Source organism: Lepidochelys olivacea (assembly GCF_965140295.1).
Source record: "Lepidochelys olivacea isolate rLepOli2 genome assembly, chromosome: 8".
In the NCBI taxonomy this organism is placed as follows: domain Eukaryota; kingdom Metazoa; phylum Chordata; order Testudines; family Cheloniidae; genus Lepidochelys; species Lepidochelys olivacea.
The window spans coordinates 75,541,739-75,552,741 of NC_140418.1; the positions used below are offsets into that span (position 1 = coordinate 75,541,739).

General features: G+C 41.5%; 1 protein-coding gene across 7 annotated transcripts in view; it reads left to right on the top strand.

The window, feature by feature from the left end:
- TGFBR3 (transforming growth factor beta receptor 3) overlaps positions 1 to 5,853 on the top strand; it is a 179,190-nt gene extending 173,337 nt beyond the window's left edge. For 6 of the 7 annotated variants that reach the window (XM_084637452.1, XM_084637454.1, XM_084637455.1 and 3 more), the window contains one exon: positions 2,080 to 5,853. In XM_084637452.1, coding sequence (XP_084493578.1) covers positions 2,080 to 2,198 — 119 coding nt within the window. In that variant the 3' untranslated portion in view covers positions 2,199 to 5,853. Of the gene's footprint in view, positions 1 to 716; positions 755 to 2,077 lie in introns of all 7 variants that reach the window. The other variant, XM_084637456.1, reaches the window with a different exon arrangement.
- Positions 5,854 to 11,003: the final 5,150 nt, after the last annotated feature.

Genomic DNA, 11,003 nt, shown 5'->3' on the forward strand with positions numbered 1-11,003 from the left:
ATCCCAGCTATGGCTGGCCTGGGCTTCCCGAGCACTCTCCAGAACCAGCAATCCTGTCTCCCCTCTTACTTCTAGGCCTAAGGTGACCAAACATCCCGTTTTGGCCAGGACAGTCTGTCCCTTTTTTAAGCCCTGTCCTGGCCATCCGGACTTTTTTGGCAAAAGTTGGATCAGTTGGCAAGAGCAAACGGGACAAATGCCCATTTGTCAAAAAAGCGGTGCAGTGTGGAGGAACGATGTGGATGTGGGGGGGCATGGTTCAAGCAACCAGCGACAGCCTCAAGTGGGGGCCTGGGGCCAGCCCCGTTGGGGGGGGAGGGGCAGATGGAGGAAGGGTCTCAGGCCAGCCCCGCATGGTGTCCTGTTTTCCTTTTGGGAAATATGGTCACCCTACTGCTAGCCAACATTGTTAATCTTGTAGCTCAAGTAGCAGAAGTCTATGCTGTAATGCTGAAGACTCGGGGTTCTGACATTGCTGATGATTGGGAGGAGGGCTACAGATCCACATAATAGAACTTGTAACCTTTTTCTTTAAAAACCATTAGGAAACCACATGGCTACATTAAAAGAACATTAAGGTTACAAAGTTAAGCACTTCAAAGTTAGGCAATGCCAGATTTATGGTTGCCTGTGCAACCTTAATCCCCCGTCCCCCCCTCCATATGCATTGTGATACAATCTTTAATTATTCGATCATACTATTTTTCCCCCCACAGGACCTCTGCCTCATTCAGTGCACAAAATGGACAAGAAAAGGGAAGTATTAATATTGCACAGGCATCCATAAAATCAGGCATTTTCTAACTTTTTAGTGCTTGACTTTGTAATCCAAATAACATTCTTTTAACAATAGTGCGTGTGTGTACTTACACTCTGAGCATGAAATTGCAAGAATATTGTACCTTATACTGTGCTATAACTACTGCTCATACTGTAGTAGCTAAGTGGAAGCTTGCTGTAACCCTGCTACATTACATTTAGAGTGGGATATGTAAATCAACTCAGCATTACAGGATAGGCCATTTTCCTACTCTGGGGGGGGGGGGGGGAAGGTCCTCTGTCTCCCAGTATGTGCCATCCTCCTGACTGAGGAGGGGGAGGAGAGTGCTTTCAGATCCAACTCATTGGTTTTAGTACACGCTGCTCCATGTGTTGGCATTAAGACAAAACTACACTTTTCTAGCTGTTTTCCATCAAACAGAAAAGACCACAAAAAATGTAGGGTCTGATCCTGATCCGAGTTACATGATACTCCTGGGGGCATTCTGTGCCAGAAAAATTAAAAATTCTGTGCACAATATTTTAAAATTCTGCAAATTTTATTTGTGAAAACAGCACCACATAATCATGCCACCTTCAATTATTTTGGTAATTTATCTGAAAATACCTGTCAACAAGTATGTCTGTAACAATACAGACACCCAAAAATTCCCCCAGGAGTAGAGAGTTAAAGAAACCCCTATGACAAACCAGTTCCTGTTTCTCTGCCTCCTTCTTCCCCCTCCCCCCCAGCCTAGCTGGGAGGCCAGATACCCACAACCCCTCTCTCACCATGGCCTATTCAAAGGGAGCCTCCCAGCCAATACACTGAAATCTCCTCCCCAGCCACAGGGCCTCGCTGGCCCAGATACCAGCAACCCCACCAGAGTCCAGCCACAGGACCTCCCTGGCCCAGATACCTGCACCCTTCCCCACCCCCCGAGCCCAGATGTGGGGATCCCCTGGCCCAGATACCTCCCCCTTTCTCCCCCCTCCCATTGCACAGAATTCCCCCAGGAGTATGGTGACTGAACCTCAGTTGATGGGCAGCTGACGGCAGGATACACAAAGCATCCATAGCTGAGCTCACTGTCAGCTGCTTTTATACAATTAAGAAAGCAGCTAGAAAAGATTTTTTCTTATGTAAATACTACCCAGAGGTGTCAAAATCAAGTAACATCTTTAACAAACGTTTCCATTTGAAATATATATTGAGTGCAGAGTTTTTATGGAAATAAAAATGACAAGAACATTGGGAGTTGGTAGAAATATTTTTGCTGTAGCATGTAACATTTTCAGTTTCCTTCTTTTTTTCCCCAGGGGAAACAGCAGGAAGACAGCAGGTCCCCACATACCCACCAGCCTCTGAAAACAGCAGTGCTGCACACAGTATCGGCAGCACACAAAGCACCCCCTGTTCTAGCAGCAGTACAGCCTAACCCAGGGGGAAGTCAGTCCAGGGAGCATCATAGGAGGGCAGAGGTTCAGAGAGACAGTACGTTGACATTGGCTGTCTAAAGTTGGAAGGATTCATTTGGTTTCTTTTGAGAAAGGAGGGATTTCACTGTAGGAAAAAAAAATCACCTGATCTTCTGGATAAATACAGTCTTTGGACCTTTCTACAGCATGTTATGCTACAGTACTGCAACCTGTTAAAAGGGAGTGTGGGCTGTCAGTGTGAAACACATGCCAGTTTGAAAAATGCTGCTTTGTCTGTACAAAATAATTTTTGGTTCCTAAGCCTTTTCACTGACAAGGTGTTTACAAAGGGATTTCAACAAGATAAGTAGAACAACGGAGATCTTCGGTCAAAGGATTCCTACACATCAGAAGAAGAAAGTCTCAAGCTCAGATCTACTTGGTTAAAAACCATTTTATTACTTCAGCTATATTTAACCACTTCAAAATAGCACCTTGTTTTCTTGAGCTTGACTGCTATAGCATCTTACCTGCTTTGTTTTGTGTACAGTTTCAGGTGTTTAAAATGTGTTTGCCTTTGGTAATTATAATGCTCACTAAAGCAACATTCCCTTTCTTGTTCACTGGGCCAAAACTATCTTCAGTTAGGGTTTTTTACCCACTATACCCTTATACACACACAAAGATTAAAGAAAAGATAATATGCACTAATGTTAGTGTGTATACTTAATGAAATATCTTATGCAAATGTATATACCACAGTATACACAATTTTACTTAATCTAGCATGTCTATTTTTTTAGACTGGGAAAAACATCTTAATATCCCACTCTACCCATGAAAATGTTGTTAGATATTTATAATTGACTTTAGTTTATATGAATATTTTGAGACTAATATACAAAAAAAGTATATTGAAAGATACTTGGCTCAGTCCTACGTTCTTTGTGCGCCCCGAATTCCAGTTGACATCACTGTGGTTTTGAGTGCACAAGGGATATACAACTGAGCCTATCTGTATAAAACACTGCATATAAAAATGAAACTCTTCTTTTAAGATAACAGTCCACAGTGGTTTGTGTCAAACTACTAGTTAGTCATATGAACTTTGCAATTGGATATTCTCAAAGTAATGTTAGAATGTGAGATGGGCAACAAGGCACTAATTTTCATAGTATTTTAGTGCTTTTGCCATACCCTGACCTTACAATAAATCCCAAAAGGAGGGAAAAATTAGATGTGAATTACTTTGAATATTATGGTGTCACTTTGCAACTGTAATATGCTCTGATTGCTCTGTTTCTGGTTTGTTTGTTTTGTTTTTTAAGTGAATGCTATTCTCTTGTCACAGGATATAAATGACTCCCATTAATTTCAGTAGAAGCTGCTTGTATTCTGCAGCAGGAGAATAGGATTCTTTATATTAGGGTGATATTCTCCTAAATCTGAACTCAAGATTTCTATTGCTAACTCTACACTCATGCCATGTATACAACTCATATTGTCAATGGATATTCAGTCTGTATAATGAGATCAAAATGTGCAATAGAGATATGTACTCAGGATCAGATAGCAGAATTTTGCCCTTAATTTTTAAACACATTTGGCTCTGATCCTGCAAATGCTTATGCACATGAGTAAACTTACTGACTGACCCTGATGTTGCAAGGGCTTATAAATGTACTTAACTTTGTGCCCTGTGATCAGTCTCAGTGTCAATGGGGGACTGCTCACAGTGAGTAAAGTTAAGCACATGTGAAAGTCTTTGCAAGATCAGACCAATGAATAATTACTTTGAGTTCAACAGGATAACTCACATAAGTGTTTGCAGGATTGTGTCCTTCGTGTGGGAAGAACAAATATGCTACCTGTGTCTTTGAAAATAATGCGCTTTGCCTAACCTTCAGCAGAATGTATTGTGTAAGCATATTCTATGTATAAAATCTTTAAAGATGTCTTCAAAGAAGACTAAAGCCTTTAAGTCAATCATAGCTATATTTTACTACATTACATTTGTGTATAAAGATATATTTAAGTGGTTTTAGATAAATTTAAATTACTCTATATATGTTTAATTTCAGTTACTGTGAATTTTACATTTTTGTAATGTCTTAATACCATTTTAACCCTTTCCTTCTCAGATTAAAAAAAAGTAGTCTCACAAGGAGTCTTAGAAAATTCTGTTGTGATGGACAAGTTTAAAACCTTGTGTGTAAGATAGTTAATTGTATATTTTTGAGAGAAACATGCTGCATTATCAATGATTTTATCAATAATTTACTCTAATTTTAAAATAATTTACAGATTTATATTTCCAAACTGACAAACCAAAATATAAAATGCATAAAAAAAAATTGAATTTTTAGCCTTCTATCCAGGACACAATTTAAATTAAGCCTCATCTTGATGTACTCAGCTGTTTAGAGTTAAGAATATATCAAACTGAGTTCATGGAAAGTTACCAATATGTTAATTGGACAGTGGATGTCATCAAATGCAAGTGTCATTTCTTATAGGATTGAACAGTCACTTCTGTAGGCAAGAGAAGTAAAACAAGGGCATTTCCCAGTTAATAGCTTTATTAGAAGAATGTACCGTACCTTGCAGCAGTCATTGACTACTGCAATTCAGAATACTGCTACAAACGTAAACTCTTTTTATAAAACAGCCATTTATATTTACTGCAAGTTTCTTTAAAGTTATATTGTGTTATATATCATTTGAATGTTTCACTGCAAAGCCACAGTTTGAGTCTATCAAGAGGCCTGATCCTGCCATCATTACTCAAATGAGATAGTTACCTTGTTCAGAGGAGCAGCACAAAGCCTATGTGCCATTTACTTCCCATTTAGTTCCTCAAAATGGGGCTCACAAGAGACTTAATTGGTGCTGGCCTTCTCTCCCAAGGTGAATTTTACAGGTAATCTCTTTGAGTCCAGTGGGATATCTGGTGGAAGGATGGCAGAATTGGGCTTTAAAAAAAAAAAAGACAGCTTCTGACGATAAAATCCATTAGTGAAATATTTAAACTCCAAAGCAAACTGCTTGTTGTGTTCATATATTTTCTAATCACTAGCTTTAACCTTTACAAATATTTGGTGTTGGGCAGCTGTTACATTATCATTTTAAGAAGTCAAAACATTCTGAACTGGGCTTTTCCATTGCATTTACCAGATGGAAGAGGGTTTTGCATAATGTCTCTCGAGATGATTGTAAATTCTTTTTGTTCCTCTTTCTAATTGTTTTCTGTAATGTATACACCAGTCTTTTCTGTAATGTGTATCTACCTCATGCTTCACAAGAAGACTTGTACTGCTGGTTATGCTGACAGCACTTTCTGTGAGGTAACTGTTGTGCTCTGTTTTTGTCAGTCAGACGGGGTGTTCATGAAATTAATTGGTATTAGCGATCATGTTTTCAACTGGTTCCAAACACAGTACTTTGATTTTTTTAAATCAGTTCTTAATTAGCAAAATCTCATTACAGATGTATTTTTTTAAAAAATCAATGGGAGAAATTATTCCCTCTGGCCAGTCTGAACAGCCCATTGGTATTTAGTTGTGTGTTCAGAAGACTTGGGGAAATGCTTAGTTGTACGGTTTTGATAACCACAGTGTCATGTCATCTTAATCTGTGCATAATAAAGTTATATATCAATTAATAAATGTGTTGCTTCATTTTCTGAAGTCGTACTGGCATTATTGAACACTGACAAAATGTATAGGCCATATTGTGCCTTAAGAGCTCATATTCACCTGCCATGAGCTTCAGTCAGAGCTGCATGTCCAAGAGCATTCTGTCTTCCGGTCTGATTCTTATTTATTTTGTCCTTACTCACCTTCCATCCCCTTCCACATTTCATCCCTTGCCTTTTGCAGACTTCTCATTACCATGGTTTACAGCCAAAGTCAGTAAACAGACACAGAAATATTGAATTCCTCCACTACTGTTCATCCCAATCCTGATCCTACAAGTCCTTACATAGTGCAAAGCAGAAAATACAAGGGTGTTTTACTGCAGCACAAATGCCAGGCACAAGTAAGATTAAGGAGCCACTAGTAGTCCTCCACACTGATCAGTAGAAGTCTTTAGTCTTGTTACACTCACTCTTTTAATTACAAGTGTCCACGGTAGAAGAGGAGATCGTCTGGGGAGACATGGTCTAAGCCTGATTTTCATCAGGTTAATGAGCTATGGTATACATTTTTCCTCATATGTCCTATTCCAACTACTAGGCATCAGTAGCTTGGCAGCCAGGCATCAGCTCTTATGCAGGCCAGAGTTTTTGGTGATCACTGACTGTCCTGCTCCTTCCTTTGTACCTTGTGCTTATGTGCACAACTCTCCACGTCGGCACTGTGCAAGATCATGTCGAGTGTAGCTTCAAAGCTGCTCAAATGTCCTGCAAATTAATTTGCAAACTTAAGTTTCTATTAAAGGGATAAAAATAAATCACTGAACATTTTGTAACTGCCAACACTCCCATAAACTGCAAAATTCCTCACTAATAAGATGCAGTCATAAGTTTGCAGATTGCAGGAGTTATAATTCACAGAGGTGCAATAGAGAGAGAGCTTCATAGTGACCGTATTTCAGTTTCTGCAATTTTTCCTTTGGCACAGACCTGTCCCGGTCTAATTTTCAGTGTTTAAAAAAAAAAAAGTTGGATCTGCGCTTCACCCCTGTCTTAAAAAGGTTTATATTTTGAATGATATATGGAACAAAGATCTGTGTCTGTCTTAAAGTTTTTATTAAAAAAAATCAGAGCTATCAAGTTATAATGTGTTGATTACATGACTTTTTAAAAATGTCTTAAATAAAACCCTTCAATATTACGAAGTGACTATCCACATTTATAAAGTGTTGGTCTCTGCCAGGCACTTGTGAATTATATAAGCTTTTTGGAGAGGGAAGAAATATTAATATGGGCCTATTTCAAGAAAAACATAGTCCAGACCTTTTCTACTCTAAACAGAATTAAATGTGTAGCAGCATTCCCTCCAAGAAAATATACAAGAAAAAGGGTCTGTGATGGGTCCGGCACCGCAGCTCCCCTTTGTGGCAGGGGTGGATGAGGTATTGGGGCCTTGCCACTCTTACGTTCCCACGCCCATTCTTTAAGGGCATTCCGATGTGGCCCATTGGCCGTTTCCCTGTGCTCACCACAGCAGGGCCTAACTGCCAGAGTCCATGCATCGCGCCCCAAGTATCAGGGCAGGGTGGCCCGATGGCCAGAGTCCATAGCTCCCCCTCTCAGGTGGGGAAGTTTGTGCCAATGGTCTGAGTGGTAGGGGGACCCGGGCCCGCCCTCTCCACCAGGTCCCGACCCAGGGCTCTCCTATTGGCAGGGTTTCCCCTCGTGCTTAGCTCAGCGGGGATCCGCCCGCAACACGCCGAACGTCAGTGCAGCTTTAATGCTGCTGGTCTCTAAAGTTCGCCTGGGTCACTTCCTACCTTCACTGTCGTGTTCTTCACTCTGGGGCAGGAGGTCCTCCGGTCCGTCCCCTCCTGTCGGGACCTCTGTCTAGGATGCCAGGTGCATCCCTTCTTGGCTGGCCCCTGGACCATTTGCTGTCCCTCCTCAGGAGCTGGCAGTATGCCTACTTCTCTTCCAGTGGTCAGCCCAGATTTAGCACCTTTGCGGGCTTTTATACCTATTCTCCAGTTGGAGCATGCCCAGCAGGGCTTCCAGGGTGGGGCTTCCTCTGCCAGGAAGGAAGGTTTAACCCGTGCGGTAACAGTGCGGGGCCACTCTGCCCCATCACAGGGTCCAATATTTTGATACATTTTCATAGTTGTCATTTTGTAGTTGTAAAACATATTTATGAGGATTGAAGTCAGTTTGCTGCCTTCATTTTTGTACTTTATTCCCAGTTCTTCAGACATTCTGAACTTGTGTTCGTTTACATGGACTGGATTCCACACACACAAAAGATCAAATGACATCACTTCACCAACCCAAAAAAGGTCACAGCTTAAATTAAATTTTTATGGATTTCTTCATTTAGTAGAAACCATGAGGGATTCTGTACAACCTGTAAGGAGAGCTTTGGACATTGAAGTGGCTTTTGGTCTGCTGCACCACAATGGATGTGGTTGTATGTCTACCTCAGCTAGTATTCAATTTTGTCCAGTAGTTTTGCTATATGCTTAGAAAAAGTATAACATAAAACAGTTTATCAGACCGTCATGCGAACAAAGAGAGCAAAAGCTGTTACGCTTAAACCATTTCTTTAAAAAGAAACTTTTTTCAATTATTTTGGCATCTATATCTGAAAGACTGTTTAAAAAAAAAAATCCCTTTGGGTGGAGTCTCTTTCACTCTGCTCTTACTTATTCCAGCCTGTAAACTGCCCATGACACAGTTCCAGCAAAGGACATAGGGTACTTTAAAATAAAAGAAAAATCTAAATTATTGCAGTACAAGTCCCCAATTTGAGGGTGAAGCAAAGAAGAGTGCCTAAACTTAAAAGATGCCTTCTGTGGCTCAGTCTAGTTTGCTTAGTTTGCAAGCTATGCTAATTTTTGAAGGAGTCCCAGTTAAAGTCAATGTGCAGCTGCTCTGGTGAGCAGTTTGCTGCTGGTATGCTGAGCATATAACTTCCAGATTTTCCTTGTAAGCACTGGTAAGAGAACAAAAAGCTCTTAGACTACCCATTAGTCTTAGTAAAAGTATTCTCTAGAGTCCTAAGGAACTTGGGATCAGGGAAAAGACTCTACTTAACAGGCCTTTCTCTGCAGTGCATGATTTCACGGTAAGTGGTTAGTAACACAGTAATTACTGAACTAGTAAATGAAAAGAAGAAACCAAACAGGATTAAAATTGCCATATACACAGAGCATTTTCACCAATAATATTTGCCCTCTTAAAAAACTTCATGAGTGCCAGAACATGGTAAAAAATATAAATCGTTCCAAGGAAACTATAAAATAATGTTAAGGAAGCAGTTATAAAGGACCTGGAAATGAAACTTAAGGTCCATGGCACATTTCACTTAAGTGTCTTGGCTAGCTTTCACAACATACAAAACTGTCTGTTATAGTAAGGGCCTGCACCACACCAATGCCAACAGCATGTAAGGTTAGGGCCCCATACCACAAGGCAAGATTGCATACCACTAGAAATTCACTTTCACAAATCATGGGTAATATTAGAGAAGTATAAACTAAGCAACATTGTTCCTTTTTCCAGTGGCAGGGCCTGTGAAACTGACTTTCCAGAATGTGTGCCTGACTATAGTAACAGAATTATGTTCTTAGGAAAATAAACTTTCTATGTAACAGCAACTCTGAGGCTTTTACAGTAGTTGAAAAAGCATTATGAAATTTAAAAGGTACCCATAACAAACCTCCTAATTAAAGGGCAAGTTAAGGTGCAATTACTTATGATATTCAATCGGATGCGGTCATGTTATTTACTAAAGCACTTCTAAACCACTGATCCAGAGTTCAGTGGGTACTTCACAAATATTATAAACACATTCAGAAACTCAAGAGAAGAGACCTCCCAATGTATGAAACTAAGCTTCTTCCCTGTCCTCTCCAGAAGATAGGAGCCAGATTGCTGTTCAGGACTTTCTGCAGCTGTGACTATGCAAATGGGTGAGAAAGCAGACAGATCTCTCCAGCTGGAGATTTTCCAGGGTAGAGAAACTCCTCTCGAGCTCGCTCCTAGGGCCAGGGGTGCTGAGAGCCATTGAACCAAACTGTAAACCTTGTATATAATGAATGGAAACCACTTCAAGCCAGGGGGTGCTGCAGCACCCCCTGCACCCCTAGCTCCAGCAGCACCTTTGCCTAGGGAAGTCTCCTCTGCAACTGCAGGGAAGGTTTTCTGGAGTGGGGAGGAAGGGGGCTTGATGTGTTGACCTTGTATCAATGTCTAAACTTTTGGGTCATTTTCACTTGATTAACATCCATTTGTTCCCCTCTGTGATGTGATGTAACAAAGTGTGCTGGCCTTTAAGAGAGGTTACAGGCCCAGCACGCTGGTGGTCCATTCAATCCAGAACAAGGTAATTTTGTAGTTCTAGTTCTCATGGCTTATGGGCATGAGAGGCTTGCTCAGTAAGGGATGCTGGGTAGGAGCTCCTGAAGATACAGGCAACCTTTTCCCTCCAAGCCAAGAGGGACCAAGAAAAGGAAAAGCCTTAGGTTTCTTTGCTAAGGGCCCTGAAAGAAGTTTTTTGTGGGGCAGAACAGACGAGGTATCGTATATGACCAGGATGTGCGCAGTGATGCCTTGTTGTTCAAGCCAGACACCCACAATCAGAGCCAGGTTACCTGGAGAGAGGCAAGACGGGGTCCAAGGCTGGAGAAGAGCCAGGAAGGAACAGGCACCCAGAGGCTATCACAACCATGGGCAAACACTTTGAGCAGCCAGCGAACTGCTGTTGCTAGGCTTAAGAGCCAGTCTGCTGACTTTTCCAACCACTAGGCGAAGTGGCTAATCAGGCAGCCTGCTACAAGCCAGCTGCGCTCCTCACATGGCCTGGATACTGGCTCTGCTGCAGGCCTTGCTGCTAACCTGGCTCTGCTGTGGGTCCTGCTTCCTGACAGGAAGGAACTCTGAGGGAAAGCGAAGCCAGGTTTAGAGCTGCCATCTGCCTCACTGTTTAGGTCCCCTCTGCTAGAGTTTCCTTTAACAGAGGAAAAACAACGAGGAGTCCTTGTGGCACCTTAGGGTATTTCTACACTGGAAACTTCAAAGCGCTGCCATGGGAACGCTCCTGCGGCAGCTCTTTGAAGTGTGATTGTGGTCACGCATGAGTGCTGGGAGAGAGCTCTCCCAGCACTCCAAGTAATCCACCTCCACGAGGGGATTA